The sequence below is a fragment of the Cricetulus griseus genome, chromosome 7 (assembly GCF_003668045.3).
Source record: "Cricetulus griseus strain 17A/GY chromosome 7, alternate assembly CriGri-PICRH-1.0, whole genome shotgun sequence".
Lineage (NCBI taxonomy): Eukaryota > Metazoa > Chordata > Mammalia > Rodentia > Cricetidae > Cricetulus > Cricetulus griseus.
Genome location: NC_048600.1, coordinates 84,240,582 through 84,264,198, shown reverse-complemented (window position 1 = coordinate 84,264,198; position 23,617 = coordinate 84,240,582). Strand labels below are relative to the sequence as shown.

Here is a 23,617-nt window from a genome sequence, read left to right as displayed (position 1 = left end):
AGCAAGTCATCTACTTTACAAACCAACAGACAGACAGGCGACCACCGGAGTGTTGACATCCCCAACTCAACCGAGTCATTCTTCCGGGGGTACTGCTTGCCCTCTCGGATTCCTCGGGCTCCACAGCCCGAGCTTCCTTTCGGTTTTGTCTTGGCTGCCCTCCCACCCCCACTCCCAGCCTGGACGTGAGTCTGGAGTCGGGTGAAGGAGCTCCTCCTTCAGGGGGTTCCCCTACGTGGGAGCTGGGCGCAGCGCAGGCTCCCGGCTACTGACCAGGCAGGCGGGCGGGCGGGCGGGCGGTTCAGGGCAGCGCGCGGGGACCGAGGGGAGGGACGGCACCGCTACCTCGCGCCCTGTCCCGCCTGAGCTTGGCACCGACCGCAGTGCCTCTGCAGAACCTTTGGCAGTCGGGGTGAAGAATCGAAAGCAAGCGGATCAGCTGGATGTCGGCTAAGTGGCTTGGCAACCACAAGCTCCGCAGAGTCCGGAGATGAGGCAGAGCTTCGGACTCCTGCCCCGAGTGCTCTTTCTCTTCTTGCTGGCTCTGCTGACCCAGCCAGGTTAGTCGTGGGGAGGGGCTGGGACCAGAATGGAAACTGGAGGGGCACAAGAACTCAGATTAAGAACTCAGCCCAGAGCTGCCAAAGGCAGCAGCCAGGACTAGGGGAAGGCTGTCAGGGGTTGGACTGGGGACCTCTGGGCCCAGGTGGCTTTACACTGGGGTGGGAAGTAGGTCTGGCGGGTAGGGAAGGCTGAGTCAGACAGCTGGGTTGGAAGCCAAGGAGTCCGAGCACCAGGGCTGATCCCTCTTTCCGCTTTAGGTGATGGCAACCAGGGCAGTGCCACTGGGAGCTGTTCCTGTGGTAAGACAATTGCTCCTGGCACCCTGGTACCGCCTGCTACCTTGACTCATATCCGAAAACACCTGAAAGCATACGATCGCTGTCCGTTCCTCATCAGGTACTGTCTCATCCGTTCGTCCATCCGTCCGTCTGACCCCCACCCTCCGGCCCCCGGGAGTTACAGGACCATCACAACCTGAACACCCAGTCCGGATGGGGGAGCCTAGCTCCTTACTAGTTTCACTTATCTGGGGATTTCCAGTCCTAATAGTGCCTACTTACCTTGGGTGACTTCACACCTTTGGAATGAGGAAAAGTAGGGAGGGGAAGGAGTGATCATAGGAGACTAGATTGATCCTCTTACAGGTTCCACTTAAAGTCCACGAGTGTGTGTGGGAGAAAGCAAGACCAGTGGGTCCGTGAAGTGATAAGCTGCTTTGAGAACAAAGGTGAGAGCCTCTTCTGTCCTCCAGTGGGCCACGTCTTATAATCTCCTTTGCCTCTGCCACACCACACAGCACTTTCCTATTTAGAAGCTTCTAACTGGCTTGAAATACTTTCACTAAAGTTTGTGTCTTCTCAATGTCCCTGTCATCTTCCTGGTTTCAGCCAATTTGTTCTACCACACATGCCATTACTTAATATTTTCTTTTTTATTTCATGTGCATTCATATTTTGTGTACATGTATGTCTGTGTGGAGGTGTTGAATCCCCTTTAACTGGAGTTAACGCAGTTGTGAGCTGCCATGTGGGTGCTGGGAATTGGATCCAGGTTCTCTGGAAGAACAGCCAGTACTCTTAAGTATTGAGCCATCTCTCCAGCCCTACTTAATATTTTCTTGAAATTATAATATAAAGTGTACTTGAGATTGGTCATGTGTTCTAACATTTAACTGTCACCCTGCATTTTAGACAGTTTCAGACAGGGTTTGGCTAAGTTGGCCAGGATGGGCTTGAACTTGGTTTTTTTTTTTTTTTTTAATGTGTAAAAATTACCTTTATTGCTGGGATGGAGGATCTTAGCCTGAATAAGATTGACCCTCAGAATGCACAAGGTACTGGGTAGAATGGGCCTTACCTTGAAGGAAAATGTGAGTGCTCAGAAGCTGAGACAACCCCCAAGAGTGGCTTGAGGCAAGAATGCCTATTCTTTCCAAATTTAGGAATTAGTTAACTGACTTCCCATCTTGAGAATCAGTAGGAGGAAAGGGAAGAAGGGAAACTGAGTGGGGACCTTAGAGTAAAATCCTTAGTGGCAAAAGAAGTGGTCAGTTCTCTTTTCATATTTTTTTAAAAAAATAATGGACCATAGTATTTTTTAAGTCACATAAAGTGAATACCCAAGCAAAGGCTGCAATGGAATGTGGTTTCTTTTTTCTTTTCTTCCCCCCCCCCCAACAAGACAGGGCTTTGGACCCTGTCCTAGAACTAGCTCTTGTAGACCAGGCTGGTCTGGAACTCACAGAGATCTGCCTGCTTCTGCCTCCCAAGTGCTGGGGTTAAAGGCGTGCGCCACCATCTTCTGGCTAGGAGTGTGGTTTCTTGGGTATCAAACTACTACACAGCAGGGTTAGTGTGGTAGGGCTCAGTGAGACTGCTGCCCATAGAAGGCTCTGCTGGCTGCGTGGTCCTTGGGTGGCGTCTGGGAACAGAGTTGATGAAAGCTCCTCATTGTGTCTAAACTGTGTGCACAGTATTCACTTTACTTCTTGCAGTCTAGAGTTTCCATATGTGTTAAACAGAGAATGCTTGCATGACCGTTCCCAGGTGAAAACTCTGGGGAGTGAGGTTACTGAGCTTCCTTTAGTTCATCCCTGCTCACATTATACGCCCCAAGGTTCCCTACTGGGAGCACTTCAGGAGTGTCTGCCAGGTCTTCTCTGCCCTTTGTCCACAGGAGATTCCTCTGCTGACTTTGTTTTGTGTCATTTTTGTTGTGACAACTCTTAGTTGTGGCTGCTGAGGCCAAAGAATCTCCCTAAAGAATCACTGAGCTGACAGTAGTCTAGTGGACTCTGACACCGGGTAACTCTGTGGTAGCTGAGTGTGGGCAGCCCATAGCGCCTGCTTCATTTTCCTCCCATGTCCACCTCTGGACCCGATGCCATTCTTTCTTAGATGAAGGACACTGGTGTCTTCTGTAAGAGCTATTTCAAAGGTGGAGAGTTGAAAACAGAATGTAAGGCAGGCTCCCACTCATCTTAACTCAATTTCAGCTCAGCACCCTGAGTATTGGGAGAAGCACTCCATCGTGGACTCTGAACACCCTTGAGTTCTTTTTTTAACTTGTTCTTATTGAGCTATACATTTTCCCCCATCCCCCTTCCCTTATCCTCTCAACTCAGTCTTGAACTTATCATCCTCCTGCCTCAACCTCTCTAGTAGCTGGGATAACAGGTCTCTATGACAGGTTTGGCTTTCACTATTGTACTTTCATTGAAATCACTTGAAGGTACTATTTTCATTTTTTAATAATTAATGATGAAAATAAACATTACAGTTGAAAGAATTTACCCAGGTGTGGTGGTGAACACCTCTAACCCCAGCATTCTGGGAGGCAGAGGCAGGTGGAGCTCTGTGAATCTGAGGCCAACCTGGTCTACATAATGATTTTCAGGATAGTCAGGGCTACATATAGACAATAAAACAAAACAAAAAAGTTGAAAGAATTATACATTGAACAGCCTCTATGGACATCAACTACATTCTACAATATTTGATTTGCAGTTTCATATTTATTTATTTATATAATAAAGCAAATATGAAATCAGTAATATTTACAATATTGGTTCTACAGCATTTTACTACATTTGCATTATTGCAAACTGATTGTGTTATCTATCCATCATCAATCTTACTGCTCTTTTTAATTTTTTCTTTTTTGGCCTTGAAGTGATCCTCACAAGTGCTGGGATTACAGGCATGCACCACCACTCTCCATTTCAATTTACCTTTTTTAAAAACTTTTTTTCAACATAAATTGCAGATATTATTGTATTTAATCCCCAAACATTTCAGCATGTATTTTACTGAGTTCAATTTTTGTTTTGTTTGCTTAAGACAACGTTTCTCTATGTAGCCTTGGCTGTCCTGGAACTCGCTCTATAGACCAGGCTGGCCTTGAACTCATAGACTCATCTGCCTGCTTCTGCTTCCCTGAGCCACTGAGATTAAAGACCCAACTCTGGGTTCAATATTTTATTGTTCTTTTGTTCTTTCAAGATTAAAAAGAAAAAACTCAATTAAATGAATAGATCTTAAGTATGCATAAGCCAGTTTTCAAACAAATTACTTAATAGCTTGTATGTTTCTTGTATGGTAGCATACACCTTTAAGCCCAGATGGATCTCTGAGTTCGAGGCCAGCCTGATCTACAGAGCAAGTTCCAGGACAGCCAGGGATACACAGAGAAACCTTGTCTTCAATTAAAAACAAAAAAGATACAACTCTTAAAATATGAAATGTTCTTCAATAGTCTACCTGGTTATTAGTGGTACCCACACTGCCTTTCAAGCTATGGAGACCTACATTGTTTCCTTCAACTCTCCCAGATACCCTGGGCCTTGTTACCATGACAAGAGTCCCAGAACAGCTATAGATGATGGGTAAAGTACTCTAGGGTTCAATGCAATGTAGCACACCTGCCTTGCCCTGTGACTGCATCTTGTAGTTTGTGAACTTCCTTGTCCCTGTCTGTCCCTCTGCCACTGTCTTCCTCCCACGGCCTTCAGCTGCCCTGCTCCAAATCTCTTTTTGCACAGTATGGGGAATGAATCCAGGGCCTTGCCTCATACATGCTAGGCAAGAACGCTGCCACTGAGTCATATACACAGTTCTTCAGTTGTCCCCTGGATGCTCCCCATCCCCTCCCTCTGCTGGGCTCAGAACATGATACTCAAATAGGGGATTTTAGCAGCTGAGAGATCCAACAAAGCAAATCACTCTGACTTTCCTCCACCTTTCTCTGTGCCAGCTGGCCACAAAGGAACTAGAACTGAGGCATAATAAATACTTTCATGCTATAGGAGCCCTGGCCAGGACTCGGAGGCCCAAAAGAATCTGGCAAGGCCTTACTGGTCCCCTCCCTGTTGCCCTGGGGTGGGGGTGGGGACAGGAGATTTAATCCAGGGTCTTGTACATGCTACACCCCAGCCTACCCCTTGTTCATTACCACTAACCAGAACCCTTCCTGCCCAATCCTATTTCTACACGCTGTCCATTCCTTATCCAGTCTAAGCACAGTAGAATAGGTTCCTGCATCCCATCAACTTGTTCTGCTTTTCTCATTAATCTGAAGACAGGTGAGGAAGATATTCTCCAGCTGTTCCTGTAGCCCTGATCCTTTATTTGTTTTCTCTCCAGAGTGTGGACATGGCCACGGGAAGAGTCTCCCCCACCAGGAGCCTTTGCCTCACGCTAGCACCCAGATCCCCGTGACCACAGAGGGGACACCTCCAGACACAAGCACCCCTGCACAGATTCAGAGTACCCACCAGTCCACTTTTCCATCTGGTGCACTGTCCTTGAACAAAGAGCTCACCCCCCACAGTGAAACCACTGCTGTCACTTCAGGCTATGAAACCACTGCTGTCACTTCGGGCTATGAAACCACTGCTGTCACTTCAGGCTGCGATCCAGAAGCTAGACCTAAGGCTAAGGCAAATAAAAAACAGCAAGAGAACAAACAGCAAAAAGAAAAACCAGAATCTTCAGCTGGCACACCAGGCTTGGTACCAGTGCTGTCCCTCCTGGTCATTGTTTTCTTTCTCACAGCAGCCGTGGTCTATATGCTGTGCACCAGGAGGAGAGTGAGGCAGCAGCGTTCTGCAGGTAAATGAGACTCCGAAACCTCACCTCAGGGACCCAGAGCCAGACTGCTAACAGAGGCACACAAATAGTAAGGCTGTGAGGGACGAGTCAGCCAGCGTGTACTAGGTCTTAAGGTTAATTAATGTCTGGGAGTCTGATTCCCCAATTCAGTTCATGTCCTGCCTCAGTTCTCCTTCATCTCAGAGTTCATCTACAAATTTCTTTATCCTTTCCAGATCTGCAGCTCCGTTATGCACCTGTAAACCAAGACTCCAGAGCCTGAAACAAGAATGGAAGCTTGGGAGAAGGCTCAGGAGACGGCAGTAGACTGTGTTCTATCAACCAACTGTCCCTTCGTTCATTCTCCCTTAAACTGAGACAAAGCACTCATCTCATAATCCAGGACAGCTTTGAGTTACTCATTCTCATTCTCTAGGTTCTGGGATCACAGACATATGACGAATCTGCCCTAATTTACCTCTGTAAATAATGTATACATTTTTTAGAGTTTTGTTTAGCCTGCCTCAAATTCTTATGTATCTGAGGTTGACTACTGATCCTTCTGCCTCCACTTCCATAGTGCTGGAATTACACACTTGCTAAACAGCTTTTATTTTATTTTATTTTTTGAGACAGATTTCACTATTCAGTCCTGGCTTTACAGTGTTGGGATTAAAGGACTGTACCTGGCCCTTGAGAAACACTCTTTTGTTTTGGGGGTTTATTTGGTTTGGTTTTTTGAGATAGAGTTTCTCTTTGTAACAGCCTTGGCTGTCCTGAAATTCACTTTGTACACCAGGCTGACCTCAAACTCACAGAGATCCACCTGCCTCTGCCTCCTGAGTGCTGGAATTAAAGGTGTGTACTACTTTTAATGATTAATAATATATGAGTAGCCCCACTGCCCTTAGTCCTCTCCCCTGTGGCTAATAAAATGTAATACTCTAAATTATGTGGTCTAAAAGTACGGTCCCTTTGTAGAGTGCCTGCCTCACATGTGTAAAATTCTAGGTTCAGTCCTCTCACTATGGATACATTAATTTTTAAAAATGTCTGTTTTATACATTGTATAGCAATAAACTGGACAAATTCTATGTTTTTACCTATAATACTAAAAATTGCTTTTAGAGTTAGTGGCTGAGGGTTGGAGGGATGACCCAGCAGTTTAGAGCAATAGTTCTTTGCAGAGGACTCGTGTGCTGGACACCACCATATTGTAACTCCAGTACCTGGGGATCTGATAACCCTTCTCTGACCTCTACAGGCACCAGGTATGCACATATACATACAAAAGCAAACCATTACTCAGCCACATAAATCTAACTTTTTTTTTTTTTTTTAACAACTATTGACTTCTGCAGACACCGGCTTCAGTCTTTGTCCCCTTAGAAGTGCTGATGGCGTCCCCAGGCCACAAGTTCCCTTCCCACTACACCAGCTGTTCTCTAATCCCACACTGAAAGCTTAGGCTGTCTTCTCTCCCTTGTTAGCAGCTGCTGTGCTGATTGATTCACTGATTCTGTACAGGCCGGACTCACTTCCTCAATCTCCTGGATCACTCATATACACCCAGAGAAAGAGTATGATCTCCATTAAAAAAAAAAAAAAAAGTTACAGCTTTTATTATTAAAACACAGTTCCTATTTTTGTTTCTTCTGAAGAGGAACAACGCTTCTCTCTCCCTCTCTCTCTCTCTTTTTTTTTTTTTTTTTTTGGTTTTTTGAGACACGGTTTCTCTGTGTAGCCCTGGCTGTCATGGAACTCGCTCTGTAAACCAGGCTGGCCTCAAATGCACAGAGATCTGCCTGCCTCTGCTTCCTGAGTGCTGGGACAAAGCCACCGTCAGGCTCCACAACTCTTTTTGAGGAAGACTCCTGCTATGTACTTAGCCCCAGTTGGTCTCAAACTGTAGCAATGTTCCTACCTCCCCTTCCCAAATGTTGGGATTACAGATGTGAGCCACCATGCCTGCTTATGAGAATATTTTTATTGGGGAGCTGGAAAGATGGCTCAGAGTTTAAGAGGGCTGACCGATCTTCTAGAGGGTCCAGGTTCAATTCCCCGAATCCACTTGGTAGCTAACTACCTTCTGTGACTCCATTTCCAAGGGGATCCAACACCCTCTTCTGGCTTCCATGGGCATTGCATATATGTGGTGTACAGACATACATGGGAGGAAAATAACCATACTTGTAAAATAAAAATAGATTTTTATTGGGCCAAGTCTTCTGGAACTCTAGGGCAGGGTGTGCATGAGGAAGTGGGTTAGGCAGCTGTGTCTCTGACTCCTGTCTGTGCTTGTGTAGTGGAAAGCAGGGCTATCTTGCCGGAGGAGCCACTACAGATCTGTGGGCACACTTGGGCTTTAGAGTCTCCAGTTCTTTCTGCCCCGTGGTCCACGGCCGCCCTGACCAGTAGGGCATGTATGTATTACTCTGCTCCCATCCTACCGGTCTCTGGGTTCTGTCCCAAGGTGCAGGTCACACTCTATATCGTCTTGACTTAGTTCTCCAGCATCTGTTCACAGGTTCGTACCACATCACTGATCTTGAGGCGGGCATAGTCTACTCGCTTTAGCGCCATTTGACAATCCTTCCTGGAAGAGTAGCTGGAGCCCTCATGGGGCTGTCCTGTGGCCACCTACAGGACAGTTAGATCTATCAGTGGAGCATTGCCTCTCTTGAACATCCCACAACCAGGCATCGGATCTCTGGTCTCATTTCTTTCCTGAGTTTGATCCACCTTAGCTGTGAGGTAGCTCAGTGATCTAAGGCAAACGACTCAACCCCTAACCCATGTGAACCTCATCTGTGAAATGCGGACGGCACCGAGTACTTCCTAAAGTTAGAGAATATGACACCGAAGAGTGCCCAGCACATCACAAATGTTAGCAAATACTGGTAGCTAGAGTAAGGACTTTAAAATCCTCTAGTGCTGTCTCTTACTTGGTCCCCAAGCATAAGGAGCCTCACACACGACATCAGGCCATGTTTCTGGGAACAAAGTCCAATGGCTTCAGATTTATTTTTTGTTCAGCACTGGGGCCTCCTGTACGGTAAGGCAAGTGTTCTAACCCGGGGCCCCGCCCTCTTTTTTACCTACTGGTACTAAATTGGCCCAGACAGGTTTTGAACTTGTGATCCTCGGGCCTCAGCTTCTTGAGTGGCTAAGATTACAAGCCTATGCCACCTGGTCTGGTTAGGTATTGTTTATACAACCTAGGTACTTTTAATCCCTAGCTTTTAAACCTCCCCTGAAATGAAAATTCCTAGGAGGCAAGATCCAGTTAAAGCTCAGGGGAATCCCTAGGCTGGGGCTGTAGTGGAGAGCTGGGGTCGGCGCCCAACACCTTCTAAACACACCCACCTGGGTTAGGTAGCGGATCTGAGCAGACAGCTCCGCCTCCACGTGCTGTACAGAAGTGGTGAAGGCTGACGCCTGCCGGTCTAAAAGCCGCTCGTTGGTTTTTTCCTTGGACAGTTCCAGGATGGCCGTTCCTGCCAGGGCGGGGAGAGGGCGGAGTTAGACAGAGAAGGGGCCGTAGCCCCGCCCTAAGGCTCGCACTCAGGTCCCGCCCGCACCGCGCGCGGAGTCCCGGCTGGCCTTCTTGCTGGCCGATTCGCTCCCCCCTTCCTGAACCTGCGTTCTGGAGGATGGCGCCGATTTCGCGCTCGATGTCCTCCAGGGCGCGCAGCCGCTCGTTCGCCAGGCTGTAGGTAGCCATGGTTCTCGTGGAAATTCCCGCAGACCGTCTTTTTACAGATGAGGCGCCGAGGCCCGGAAATACCTCTTAATGTGCGGCTGCGCAGAAGCCACTTGTAAGGAACACTACAATTCCCAGGATGCTCGGCGCGGCCTCGCCCTTCCGGGTCCACCTGGTCTACCATGACTTCCAAGGCTCTAGTACCGGGCCAGATCGCGGGTGGAAAGAGGCAGTATTAACTTTTTTGTTTTCTGACGGGGGTCTCATTGTAGACAACGCTGGAACTCACAGAAATGAAGATACTCTAAAGAGACACCTGTGTCTCTTCATTCTATCAGACTGTTGAAACAATGAACCCCAAAGAAATGGATATTTTCCTAGGAATCTCAGGCTAGGAGAAGGAAAGGGCACCATCCAGAGGAGGGATTTGTCTTCCGGAAAGAGATTTCACACAGTTCTAACAACTTGAAAACCACATTGTGGAACGAGACCGAACCCAGATAAATGATGAGTCAGTGGTGGGTGTGACCACCCCTTGACTGGTACTACTTAGATATACATATACATCCTTGGTCCTCTATTTAAAGGTTGATGTTACTTCAGGACCCTGAAGACTGACTTGAGGGGTTTGCAAGATGTCTTTGTCCCTCTGCCCAATGCGGCCACATTGAGTAAGTCTCCTTTTGGCTTTCCACTTTTAATTTGTCTCTTTTAATTGGCTTATTAAAGAAGAGTGGCCAGGCATGACTTGGGCACAGTTTTGCAAACCCCTCCCCCCCCCCCAGCCTCTGCAAGTTGAATAACGGTGCCTCTGCCTCACTAATGCTGGGATTAAAGGTATGAGCCACCACTGAAACAGCCCTGTGTCCCAAAACCATTCAGACCTGTCAGATTTAATTGACACTGTCTGGTGGACTTACTGAATTTATAAGAATTTATTAAGCATTGGCCCTATGCCAGGTGACGATGGTGGAAATTCGAGTGTGTTCTCCATAATGAGTAGTCATGGGCTCTTTGCTGGCCAACCTCTCCCAAGGGATGCATGACTTGGTGTGTTAGGCTACTCTCCCTAACGCTTCTTCCTGATCCGGACCCCTTCTGTTTCTCAGGGCCTTGCTCCTCCCCTCCACCTTTCTATCTCCAGTTATCAATTAGGTGCTAGCTCTGGAGATAGAAAGATAAACAAGACTTTCTCTCTCACCAGTGTTTTGTTAGCACAGGTGCAAAGCCTTTTTTTTAAAGGATTTATTTTATGAATATGGGTGTTTTGCCTGCAGGTGTGTTTTGCACAATTTACATGCATTGTCCATGGAGATTAGAGAGAGCATAGGATTCTCTAGAACTAGAGTTATAGGCGGTTTTGAGCCACCATGTGGGTGCTGGGAATCAAACCAGGGTAACTCTGAAAGAGCAGCCAGTGCTCTTAACCATTGAGTTTCCCTTTGGTCCCAGGAAAATGATTCTTGGAGGAAGTGTTTTTTAACTGAATTCTAAAGGACTAATGAGTTGGATGAGAGGTTGCAGCAGAAAAAGGGGAATAGTATCCTCCAAGAGATGGGGCTATGAAAGGGCCTGGTATAGTTGGAGTCCAGGAAGGAGTTCTGTTCATGTGGAGTGAGCAGAATGTTATTGGTGGTGATTGGGGGGACATGAAGCTGGAATAGAGAGATCAGGAAAAGACTCATAAGCTAAGTAATTTATTCTGGGATGCTAGAAAGATGTCTTGAGCGGTTAAGTGCACTAGCTACCCTTGCAGAAGACCTGAGTTCAGTTCCCAGCATTCACATCAGGTAGCTCACAATTGCTTATGTCACACAGCTCCAGGAAATTGGATGTCTTCTTCTGACTTCCATGTAGGTACCTGCATACATGTGGCGTGTGTGTGTGTGTGTGTGTGTGTGTGTGTGTGTGTGTGTGTGTGTACTAAAGTAAGAAGGTGGAGGTGGATCAAGGAGGAATGGGTGTAAATGTAATCAAAATACATTGTACAACATTCTCAAAGAATTAATAAAAATATTTTTTTAAATGAAAGAAATTCTGAAGGTATTTTGGGGTCTTTGAAGAAAGTGTGTCAAGAGTACTTTTGAGACTTACAGAGGTCAAGAATGAAAATATTGCTGGTTGTGGTGGCCCATGCCATTAATAAGTGTTATGGATGCAGAAGCAGGTGAATCTCTGTGAGCTTGAGACCAGCCTGGTCTACATATCAAGCCAGGGCTAGATGGTAAGTAGAGCTAGACGTATATAGATAGCTCCACAATAGTGCACTCACCTACTGTGTAGGAGGTCCCGAAAACAACAACCTGAACAGCCTGAAAAAACAGAACAGTAATAGTAACAAAATTAGTTTGCAAAGGCATATTAATGACAACTCAGTTATACTTGATGGATCTAGCATTCAAATTTGTCCTTTTCTAGATCCTAATAAAATGACAAAGATTTTTAAAATTTAAATTACTGTGTGTGTGTGTGTGTGTGTGTGTGAGAGAGAGAGAGAGAGAGAGAGAGAGAGAGAGAGAGAGAGAGAGAGAATTCACAAACAGGTGCATCTGCCCATGGTGCTCATGTGGTGATCAGAGACCACTAGGAAAGAGTCAGTTCTCTCTTTCTACCATATGGCTTCTGGAACTTAAGATTAAGCTGGCTGTCAGGCTTGGTGGCAAATGTGTTCAACAATAAAGATGTTTAAGGGCCAACCGTGTAACTCAGTAGAGTATTTGCCTAGCATGCAGGAAGCCCTGGGTTTGACTTCTAACACTTCATAATACTGGGCATGTGTGGAGCATGTGCCTGTAATCTGAGCACTCAGGCGGTAGAAGCAAGAGGATCAGAAGTTCAAGATAATCCCTGGCTTGCTTCACAGCAAGCTCAAAATCAGCCTGAGCCAAGACCTTGTCTTGAGGGAAATAAAGAAGACCAAGGAGATGGCTCTGTTTGAAAAATGCTTGCTTTGCAAACCTATGAGGACCCAAGTTTGAATCTTCAGAACCCATGGAAAAGTCAACCTCTGCCTAGCAGGTGCTAGGGTCATAGGCATGGCCAACTCATAGAGAGACATCTACCTGCCTCTGTGTCCATAGTGCTGGGCTTAAAGGCATGCACCACCATGTCATTTTTGCCCTTTCAAATGAACCCAGGTGCCCACCAAGGTGGAAACTCTGTTTTTCATTTCCAACGAAGAAGTCTTTAAGACCTTGGAAGAAAAATTGGGGAATTCTTCTTGCAAGTAAATGAAAAGAGTAGCAGGATGTGTTAGTCCGTGCCTTTAATTCCAGCATTTAGGAGTTCAAAGTCAGCCTGGTTTACAAAGCCAGTTCCAAGGCCAGCCAGGACTACATAGTGAGACCCTGTCTCAAGAAACAAACAAAATGACAAAGAGCAACGGGAAAGGCAGGCATGCTGTCACATGCCTATGACCCTAGCACTGGCACCAGAGACAAGAGGATCAGAATTTCAAAGTCATCCTCAGCGAAACAGTGAGCTCATGGCCAGCTTGTGCTCAATGAGACTCTCTCTGACAAACAAACTGAAGAAGCAAGTAGCGATGGTGCAATCCTGTAACCTTAACGCTGGGGGCCACAGATAGCAAATTCAAGGCTAACTTAAAGTACTAGTTCTCAAAAACCCAATGCTGGCACTGGAGCTTAGAAGCTTGGTCTGGGACTCTGGGTTTTTTCCTCGGCACCGAAAAGAAAATGGCCAAAGAGAAAGGGACGGGAATGAGTATGGAAACATTAGACAATGGCTGGGGAACACAGGCTGAGTGGTAACGGGTTTAGCAATGAAGTGGTAAACGAAAAGGAAGTTTTAGGGAGCAGACTGCCCTGAAATTAGTGGTAGTTATGAGTTTGGATAAAGTTGGTACTAAAATTTGGAGGGTTATTTGAAGTAATTAAACTACTAGATCCTGACTTCATTCATTTTGGCAACTAGCCCCACACCAGAAGAATACTGAAGTGTTCTCTCTCTCTCTCTCTCTCTCTCTCTCTCTCTCTCTCTCTCTCTCTCCCCTCCCTCCCTCCCTCCCTCCTCCCTTCCTTCCTTCCTTCCTTCCTTCCTTTCAAGATTAGAACCTTTGGGAGTTGGAGAGATGGCTCAGCAGCTAAGAGCACTGGCTGTGCTTACAGAGGACCAGGGTTCAATTCCAAGCACCCACATGGTATCTAGCAACCATCTGTAGCTCTTGTTCTAAGGAATCTGTTCAATGCCCTCTTCTGGCCTCTGCGGACACATACACTCAGGCAAACACACACATTCTCATAAAATAAAGCAACAAAGATTAGGATCTTTGTTGGCTGGCCTGTTACCTGGCTGGCCTGTAAAGCACATACACAGATCAAGCTGGCCTCAAGAGAGTTCTGTGTTGGAGATGGAAAGCAGGGGTTTTTGCTTAGCAGGTACTTGGGTACTGTTGAGGTCAAAAACATGGCACTGAAAACAAATTAAGTGAATATTTATGTATTGGGTTGACAGCCAAGTTTATAGTTTCCAGGCTCAAGATTCCAGGATGCTCTGTGGGGAACTTGATTACTCAGACAAACAATCTAATTAATACCGGGGTTCTAACAAAGTCCTTAGCCAGACCAGACCATGTTGCAATTCATTGTTGGTAAGGTCCAGCTGTGTACATGGAATAGTCAGTCAACTTCTTCTCACCTCAGGCTCTGCTGGAATTGGACATCTTCCTACCTCAGCCTCTGGAGTGCTGGGATTCCAAATTCACACTACCACTTCACTTTTGAATATGCCCAGGCAGAAAAGGATTTCTATATATTTGAGGAACTTTCCAGCATGGAAGCAATAAATACAGAGGAAAAACAAATCCTAGTGGGCTCAGATAAGAGATTTTATATGTATGATTGATTAGCTGATGTTATGATAAAGCTCATGGAACCTTTCATGGGGACCTTGGCAGATTCCATGGCAGGGGAGGTTGACCAAGGCAGGGAACAAACATGCCAGGCAGATGGAGCTTAGTGAGAAGTTTTATTAGACAGGGAAGGGAAGTGGGGGAGGAAAGAGAAAAGTGGTAAAGAGACAGAGACAGAGAGAGGACAGAAGAGAAGAGGGAGACAGGAAAAGTCCAGTCTTCCCCAGGGGAGCAGCAGGAAAGAGAGAGGGAAAAGAGAGAGCAGAACAGAAAGAGGGGGAAAGAAAGAGTGGAGAGAGAGGAGTGGGAAAGAGAGTGTAAGTGGGCAGGGGTCTGTCTTTAAAGGGGTCCTTTGCAACTGTGTGCAGACTATGCCACCATGGAACCCTGGGCTAACCAGGGTACTGCCTGAGTGCATTCTGCCAGGTGACAGGGACAGGCCATCATAATGCATGAATCCTTACAGCTGAGACAGTGGCATATTCCTGTAGTCAGAGCTAACTTGAAAGACTGGAGTAGGAGGATTACTCAAGCCCAGGAGTTTGTGGGCAGCCTTGGCAACATAGCAAGAATATCCCCATTTATTCTATTTTATTTATTTTCTGGGACAGGGTCTTGGTATGTTACCTATGTTCTTTGTCTCTTCTTCCAAACACACAGGGTTAATTCTAGCACTTGGGAAGCAGAGGCAGGTGGGTCTCTGCGAGTTTGAGGCCAGCCTGGACTGTATATCAAGTTTCAGATACACAGAAACACCCTGTCTCAAAAAGGAAAAAGAAAGAAAAAAAGAAAAAAGAAAAATTGATCATGGGATGAAAGAGAAACTGAGGAACTCTTCCTGTAGGTAAAGTAAATGCAAAGAAGGTATGTAGCAGATGGGCATTGTGGCACATTCCTTTAATCCTGTCACTTGAAAATTTGAGCACTAACCAGTTCCAGGCCAGCCAGAGGAGGGGGAAGGAGGGAGGGAGGGGGAGAATAAATGTAGCCAAGAAAAGGCAATTGAGAAACAGCCCAGGAGGCTTAAATTCTGGATGAGATCACAGGAATGAAGACAAAAAAGAACTGTGCTTCAGGGATGTAAGAGCTCATCAAGTCCCCCATGTAACTGTGGAGGAACACAGACCCACATATCAGAACACCAGACTCAACCAAAAGGCACTCAGGGAAGCTTCTAGAGAAAAAGAAAACTATGTGCAAATGCTCTACAATTGGATTGTTGCAGGGTCTCTTTAAAAAGACACTCCATTCCCTAAGACAAGAGTAAGGCTTCAACATTTGAGGCAGACTGGTTCAAAATCCAGAATTCCATGCCCCAGCTGCTTTGGGGTGACAGCTAAATGCTGCAGAATAATCCTTCTGTACACTGTGTTTAGTAAACAAGCTGACTAATAGCTGAACAAGATACAGTTAGGTGGGAGAGCCAAACTGAGAATGATGGGATCAGGAAGAGCGGAGCCAGAGAAGTCACTAGCCAGACACAGAGCAGGAGATGAATGTGCCATGCCAAGAAAGGTACTGCCACTGGGTGGTGATGGCGCACACCTTTAACCCCAGCACTCGGGAAGCAGAGGCAGGTGGATATCTGGAGTTTGAGACCAGCCTGGTCTACAAGAGCTAGTTCCAGGACAGCCTCCAAAGCTACAGAGAAACCCTGTCTCAAAACCCTCCCCCCCCCCACCCAAAAAAGAAAGAAAGAAAAGAAAGGTACTGTCACGTGGCAGACCATAAATAAGGAATGTGGATTAACTTGAAATGTAAAAGCTAGTTAGTAGTAAGCCTGAACTACTGGCCAAGCATTTGTAATTAATATAAGCCTCAGTGTATTTATTTTAGAGTGGCTATGAAACAGGAAAACATCCACAGCTAAATAAATATGCAAAAATTCCATTTTTCTTAGTGAATTTTTAAATTGATTTTCTCATAAAAGAGTTAAGTGCAGGCAGTTAGTTCAGTGTACTTCACAAGTCACACAAGGACCAAGGCTTGCAGTGCAGTTGCCCTTCAAGTTCTTGGCTGTGTAAGCCTGGGTGTCAGCATTACCTAGACTCTTTAGAAAGACAGTCTTAATGATGACCCCAGGCCAGCTGAATCACAGTTTGTGTTGAAAGATTACCAGGTGACTTGTATGCACAATAAAATGTGAGAAACATGCCTAAGGGCACTGTACATGCATGGTGAGACCAGAGCTGTCCCTGCCCTGAGCTGGGGCTGGTGGAAAAGAGGAAGATGGGGAGATTCCTGTGTTAGGGGTCTGGCTGGAAAGTGGCTCATATTTCATCAAAGGAAACAGTCATATGTTTTCACCTACCCCTGGAAATCACAGGCCTTTCCTAAGTATCAGCTATCATATCACCTCAGGAGAATAGATTTTAAGGGGGTGTGTAGAGATTCATAAAGCTAAACTCCCAGTTAGGAGGACAGAATAAAGACATTTTGGTCTGTACAGACTGTCAGATTTCCCCAGTGAAGAGGCAGCTACGACATCCATAAGCTGAGATGGAGGAGGTCAGTCATGAGAGGTGACCCCAGTTCAATAGAAAGATTCTGAGATATGTCTTCAAGGAGCTGAAAGGGATGAATATATTGTTTTGAAAGAACTGAAATATAGACTCTTAAAAGAGAGCATAGGACCGGGCGTTGGTGGCACACGCCTTTAATCCCAGCACTCGGGAGGCAGAAGCAGGCGGATCTCTGTGAGTTGGAGACCAACTCCAAAGCCACAGAGTAACCCTGTCTTGAACCGCCCCTCCCCCCCCCCAAAAATCATAGGGCTGAATTCGTGATGAATTTGGAGAATAAGCAAATTTCAAATGACCATTATTCAGGGAAAACAAAGTTGTATAAAAAGAGAGAGAGCCACAGAGTCCACTATAAATGTTAGCAGAGGCATAATTCAATACCAGATATTGATCTGACCCCAATTGATTCAATAGTCAGGGGAATAGGGATGGGGTAGGATGAAAAGCACTGTATGATGATCAGGAGCGACAAAGATGGGCTCCACCTTCATCTTCTGACAGATTTGTCCAACCTGTGGCCTGCATCTATAGATTCATATTTGAATGTAGCCTACAAAATCATGAAGTTACTTAAACCATTATGAAAATTAAAAAAAAATCTTACCCCTCCCTTTCCTCCTCCTCCCATCACAAGATTTTTTTTTTTTTTGCAGTTTTTATTTTGCAACTCAATTTTGCAGTTACAGCATAGACTGTAGCATGAGCTTTGCAGATGACATTGTAATGACAGCATTGTGTTATGGTGTCATCGCTGGGCATCTGCTAGATGATGTTGAATGTGGAAATCAAGAAGGGTGGAGTAGGGGGGTGACTGTCCCCAGAAACATTTGAAGGAGGTGGAGAGAGTTGTTCCCTCCAAGGAGAAAGAAATCAGGGACCTCCTTTTTTTTCTTATTAAAACTCTTACAGCTGCTAGATGTGGTGGTGCACACCTTTAATTCCAGAGCTCAGGAGGCAGAAGCAGGCAGATCTATGTGAGTTTGAAGCCAGCCTAGTCTATGTAGTGAGTTCCAGTACAGTTAGGGCTATATAATGAGACACTAAATCAATCCCCCACAACCCCCCCCCCAAAAACAAACAACAACAACAAAAATCAAACATGGCTCATGCTTTTAATCCCAGCACTTGGGAGGCAGAGGCAGAGGCAGGCAGATCTCTGTGAGTTTGAGGCCAGCCTGGTCTACAGAGCAAGTTCCAGAATAGCCAAGACTACACAGAGAAACCCTATCTTGAAAAACCAAAACCAACCAAGCAAACAAAAACCCAACAACAAAACAAACCCAAACAAACACATCTACCACCTCCACACAAAAGAATATTGCAGCACCATATGACTCTTTTTTGTAGGTATATGGTGATGTGGATAAACTCAGAGTCTTGTGTGTGCTAGGCAAACCCTCTACCCCTAAGTTAGACCCTCAGCCCTTACCTGCACGTTAAAAGGTTTGTACTTATTGCTTTGAAAATAAAAAGTCAATTTAAAAAAAAGAAGCAAGCTTGATAGTAAATCCAAGCATTTGGAAGGCAGAAGTAGGATGAAGGAGAGTTCAAGGCCAGCCTCATTTACTTGTCTCAAAAAACCATACCAAGGGGCTGGAAAGATGGTTAAGCAGTTAACACTGACTGCTCTTCCAGAGGACCCAGGTTCGATTCCCAGCACCCACACAGTGGCTCACAACCAACTGTAACTCCAGTCCCAGGAGACCCAACACCCTCTTCTCATCTCCATAAGAACCATATGCATGTGGTGTATAGACATACATGAAAGCAAACTACCCATACACATAAATTAAAATATAAAGGTTAAAAATAAAACAACAACAACAAAAAAATCAAACCAGACTACAAACAGAGAAAAGTGAGAGAGGGATTGAAATATACTTTGCTGTGAAATAGACTTTGGAGTGGAGGAGAGATTTTGTTTGTTTGGTTGGTTTTTGTTTTTTGTTTTTTGTTTTCTCTCTCTCTCTCTCCTTTCTTTCTTCCTATTCCCTTCAATGGAAAGCACTAGTGTGGGTTTATTTGCCGTTGAGGAAGAGCCAGTGGAGACAGATAGAGGTTGAAGAGAAGTGGCGGTTTGATGAATCAAGACCTAGGAGATGAAAGGGGAGATGTGATCAGAGATGGAGGGATTGGCCTTGCCCTGGGGATGTACCATAACCTTCCTGTGTTGAACTGGTGTCTAGATCAATGTATGGGAGCAGGAAATAGGATGCTGAGATGACTCATGCTTTTTTCTTTTCTTTTCTTTTCTTTTCTTTTCTTTTCTTTTCTTTTCTTTTCTTTTTGCCTAATCTGGAAAAAGGGGGGAAAGTCACTGAGCATGAGGCAGGCGTGAAATTAGTAGTATGAGGGTAGGGAAGGGAGGTAACAGGGAGTTATTAGGCATTGAAAGCCCAGCCTAAGTTAAAGACCGTATTTAGTGGTCCTAGATCTCTATTCAGGGCTCAGCACAGTGTCAGAACTTATGTGTCCAAATATATTTGTTGAATGAACAAATAAATGTGTTCACGTGATTCCTGTCTTTGGCAGTGTACACCAACCAGCCGCTGGCCCTGGCGTTAGAGCACAGAGGTGGGGGTAGGTGATGGATCTGAGGGTGAGGTTTGCATTGCAAAAGTAGGAGTATGCCAATGAGACAGTGGTTGGATAAGTTCTCAGTGTGTGAACTGGAAAGAACACGAAGTGTCAAGTTGTGGACAAACAGAAGGATAAAAAGCCTTGTGGCAGAATGAACCAAGAAGCCAGTTAGAAAATTACTATAAAGGTCTACCTCAAAATAAGAGTGAACGCATTAATAATACTAGAAGTAAGTGTTTTGCTGTAATCTCAGCACTCTGAAGCCTTAGGCTCAAGCCAGTTTGGGCTAGAGTGAAGACCGTGTCTCAAAACAGACAACAGAAATGTTTTGGAACTAGTTAAAGGTGAAAGTCATACAACACTGTGGAGATATCAGTGTCACACTGGGTGCTCTAAAATAAAGAGGAAAGGAACAAGATACAAATGCAGAAGATGCAGCCAGGTGGTGTTGGCGCCTTTAATCCCAGCACTCTGGAGGCAGAGGCAGGCGGGTCTCTGTGAGTTCAAGGCCAGCCTGGTCTACAGAGCAAGTTCCAGGACAGCCAGGACTGTTAGACAGAGAAACCCTGTCTCAGAAAAATAACAACAACAACAACAACAAAGAACAGAAGTAACAACTGGGGGAAAATACCATATACTACAAAGGGTTAATTCCCTCTCCTCCCTCCCCCCTTTCCTTTCTGTGCTTTGGGCATACTAAACAAGCACTCTGTCAATGAGCTAAGGAATTTCCCTCGGGGCTGGGGGTTGAAACCAGGATGCACACAGCCTGGGCAAGTGCTTTCTCAGAGCCATACTCCAGCCTTTATTAGTGTACTCAATTTGTTTTTCATTTGTTTTCGTGTAGTTTATTTACTTACTTATTTGATACAGGATCTCCCTATGTAGCACTAGTTGGCCTTGAACTCACAGAGATTTGCCTGCCTTCCTAGAAATCAAAGGTGTGCACCACCACACCCGGCATTGATTTGTTTTGTAGACAGGGTCTCACTGTGTTGTTTTTCTGGCTGTCCTGGAACTTGAAACATAGATTAGCCTAGCCCCAAACTGGAGGCAATTCTCCTGCCTTTGACTCCCAAGTATGGGGATTACAGGTGTATGTCATCATGCCCAGATTATTAGTGTATGTTTTTGTAATATAATGGATTTCATTATGTCATTCATGCACACATATGATGTGTTTTGACCATATTCACTGCCTTATTACCTTCTCTTCCCCCTTTTACCCCATGGGCCCCTTCTTTTTGCCTATCAGTCCTTTTCCTATGCTACCTTTCTACACGTGTGAGAAAACACACAGTGCTCACCTGAGACTGGATTAGTTTACATGGCATGATTTTAGTGTATTCTTTAAAATCTGTACTATATGTGAGGCTGTGTGTACATGTGTCATGGCTCATGTATGGAGGGCAGAGGACAATTTGCCTTGTGTGTTCTGGGTATTGCACTTGGGTCTTTAAGGTTGGTAATAAGCACCTTTGACTACTGCACCATTTCTCCAGTCCTATTTTGCTATGCCCTAAGTCGTCTGTGGATGGATGTAGCTCAGTGAAAGAATACGTGCCTAGAATGCTCACGGTCCTGTGTTTGATAGCTAGCTTTGCCCCACTTACCTAACCCCCTAAAAGAAATAAAAGAACATCTGCTCAGTAAGTTGGGTTTATCTTCACTCATAATCAAAGAAATATAAATTGAGATAGGTAATACTAGGGGCAGGAGAGGTGGCTCATAGGTGAAGAACAATGACTGCTCTTTCAGAAGACCCAGGTTTGATTCTCAGAATCTACCTGCAACTCCAGTCCCAAGGTATCTGACACCCTCACCATGAGTACTGCACGTATGTGATGCAAAGATATATGCATGCCGGGGCTGGAGAGATGGCTCAGAGGTTAAGAGCACCCACTGCTCTTCCATAGGTCCTGAGTTCAATTCCCAGCAACCACAAGGTGGCTCACAACCGTCCCTTATGAGATCTGGTGCCCTCTTCTGGTGTGCACATATACATGGAAGCAGAATGTTGTATACATAATAAATAAATAAAATCTTTAAAAAAAAAAGATATGCATGTCAACCAAACACTCATGCACATTAAAAGAAAAGACTGGGCATGGTGGATGGTGGCGTACACCTTTAATCCCAGCACTCAGGAAGCAGGTAGATCTGAGAGTTCAAGGCCAGCTTGGTCTACATAGTGAGTTCCAGGACAGCCAGGGCTATGTCATAAAACCCTGTCTCAAACAAAACAAAACAACAAAACCCCACCAAAAATGAGACAGGTAATATATGTATTTCATTTGCTCTGACAGAATTAGAAATATGTTCGCCCTCCCCTCTCTGACCCAGAAACTTTTTTTAAATGTTTGTGTGTGTGTGTGTGTGTGTGTGTGTGTGTGTGTGTGTGTGTGTGTGTGTGTAGGTTATTATGTGCATATGAACACAAGTGCCATGGAGGCCAGAAGAGAGAATTAGATCCCTGGGAGCTAGAGTTCTAGTCTATTGTGAGCAGCCTGACATGGGTGCTGGGACACAAACTTGGGTCCTCTGCAAGAGCAGTCCATGCTCTTTAACTGCTGAGCCATTTCTCCAGCCTGGAGCCCTCCTTTCAGGGCTCTGTCCTACACATCCAAAAAGACAGACCTCTAGGGGTAACTATTACAACTGTTTGAACTGAAAAAAAAAAGTGGACATTCAGAATGTCCATTAGGAAACCAGTAAACATAACTGACAGCTAGAAACTAACAGAGCTGTTCCTTAAAAGGATGGAGTGGATGTGAGCAGCGCTTCAGAAGCCTCTTCTGGGTAATACCAACAAGTGAAAGCAGCAAGATGTAGATGAGCTCATGGTTTGCTGCCCCCTGTATTTGAGATGAAGCAGTGAGTACATAAAGCCTGTGTATGTGTGACTCAATACAAAGAACAGTCTTTGAATAAACAAGGACGGTGGTGGTTGGTAGGAAAGAGAAATCAGGGTCAGGGAACAGGCAGGAGGGAGCTTCCTTTTTCACTGTTTACCATTTTATACTATCCAGATTTTTTAAAACCATGGATTGCCTTCTAAACAGCACTGAAAACATAACTTTTTTTTTTTTTTTAAGGCATCATTCTTTAACCCATAGTCATGGGCTTTTCCTCTGTCTCTTCTGACTCAGAACCTGAGACTGAAGAGCCTAATTCTGGATTTTTATCTTGCCTCCCAGAGGACTCTTGATTCTCCCCATGAAGTTAGGTCCATGGCCTTAGAGGTCAAGGAGCAGGGTCACAGGAGTCAAGGACGCTAAAGGCAAAGACTTAAAAGGGGCTAGTTCCATTTGTGACAAATCCAGCATGGGTAGGGGAGATGACCTGTGATAGGATAAGCAAAGCCTGTGGATAAATGATTTAATTACAATTTCATGAGCTTCAACACAGACCAATGTCCATGTAAGTTGCTCCCATTTGCCTCAACAAAACCTACGTCACTTCTTGTTAGCTGCTCCTGCCCCTGGTCTGAGTTGATACACTACACCTTCCAGCCTTCACATGAGGCTTTGTCGTGGTCCCAAATGTTTATCCTTGTGCATGCCCTAACTCATTTTCAGTTCTCTGCTTGAAGTTTACTTCCTCTAGGGAAATCATCCCCCAAACCCAATCTACATCACACCGATACACCAATGCACTCTCAGTTCCCATTCTTGGGACCAGGGAGTGCTACCAGGGAATGGCTTACTTGGCACATAGTAGGGATATAGGTCAAGACTGTTTTATGGGATGGAGTCCTTAGAAAGGTTTCCTGGATAATTTTATGTCAACTTAACACAAGCTAGGGCCCTTGGAGAGGAGGCAGCCTTAACTGAGAAAATGCCTCCATTAGATCAGGCAAGCCTATGAGGGCTTTTTCTTAGTCATCAACTGGAGAGGTCCCAGCCCATAGTAGGTGGTGTCACCTCTGGGTAGGTGGTCCTAGGTTCTGTAAGAAAGCAGACTGAAGCATTGGTGGTGCCACGCCTTTAATCCCAGCACTTGGGAGGCAGAGGCAAGAGGATCTCTGTGAGTTCGAGGCCAGCCTGGTCTCCAGAGCGAGTGCCAGGATAGGCTCCAAAGATACACAGAGAAACTCTGTCTCGAAAAACCAAAAAAAAAAAAAAAAGAAAAAAAAGCAGACTGAGTATGCCATGGGGAGCAAACCAGTAAGCAGAACTCCTCAATGACCTCTGCATCAGCTCCAACCTCCAGGTTCCTACTCTTTGAATTCTTGTCCTGACTTTCTTCAATGACAGGCTATGGTGTGGAAGTGTGAGCCAAATGAATCCTT

The 23,617-nt window shown here is 45.4% G+C and overlaps 2 protein-coding genes across 3 annotated transcripts; one reads left to right on the top strand and one right to left on the bottom strand.

Moving 5' to 3' along the window:
* The first annotated feature begins 42 nt into the window (after positions 1–42).
* Cxcl16 (C-X-C motif chemokine ligand 16) lies at positions 43–6,745 on the top strand. Of its 2 annotated transcripts, XM_027426930.2 has the most exons (6): positions 43–185; positions 396–560; positions 822–960; positions 1,209–1,291; positions 5,205–5,672; positions 5,888–6,745. In XM_027426930.2, the coding sequence occupies exons 2-6, from the start codon at positions 491–493 to the stop codon at positions 5,932–5,934; spliced, it is 807 nt and encodes a 268-aa protein (XP_027282731.1). In that variant the 5' UTR covers positions 43–185; positions 396–490; the 3' UTR covers positions 5,935–6,745. The 2 variants fall into 2 exon arrangements, with proteins under 2 accessions (XP_027282731.1, XP_027282730.1); XM_027426929.2 differs by lacking the exon at positions 43–185 and having other exon boundaries at positions 291–560.
* Positions 6,746–7,844: 1,099 nt separating this feature from the next.
* Med11 (mediator complex subunit 11) lies at positions 7,845–9,452 on the bottom strand. Its single transcript, XM_027426931.2, has 3 exons — positions 9,291–9,452; positions 9,018–9,148; positions 7,845–8,291 (listed from the first exon to the last, which is right to left on the bottom strand). The coding sequence occupies exons 1-3, from the start codon at positions 9,373–9,375 to the stop codon at positions 8,154–8,156; spliced, it is 354 nt and encodes a 117-aa protein (XP_027282732.1). The 5' UTR covers positions 9,376–9,452; the 3' UTR covers positions 7,845–8,153.
* Positions 9,453–23,617: the final 14,165 nt, after the last annotated feature.

What these genes read in the sequence shown, in the direction of transcription:
- Cxcl16 (XM_027426930.2), top strand. Translation starts at nt 491, where the DNA reads ATGAGGCAGAGCTTCGGACTCCTGCCCCGAGTGCTCTTTCTCTTCTTG. An exon ending in CGCTGTCCGTTCCTCATCAG is followed by an intron (nt 961 to 1,208) that starts GTACTGTCTCAT and finishes ATCCTCTTACAG; the next exon opens with GTTCCACTTAAAGTCCACGA. An exon ending in GAGGCAGCAGCGTTCTGCAG is followed by an intron (nt 5,673 to 5,887) that starts GTAAATGAGACT and finishes TATCCTTTCCAG; the next exon opens with ATCTGCAGCTCCGTTATGCA.
- Med11 (XM_027426931.2), bottom strand. Translation starts at nt 9,375, where the DNA reads ATGGCTACCTACAGCCTGGCGAACGAGCGGCTGCGCGCCCTGGAGGAC. An exon ending in CGCCATCCTCCAGAACGCAG is followed by an intron (nt 9,149 to 9,290) that starts GTTCAGGAAGGG and finishes CCGCCCTGGCAG; the next exon opens with GAACGGCCATCCTGGAACTG. An exon ending in AGATCCGCTACCTAACCCAG is followed by an intron (nt 8,292 to 9,017) that starts GTGGGTGTGTTT and finishes ACTGTCCTGTAG; the next exon opens with GTGGCCACAGGACAGCCCCA.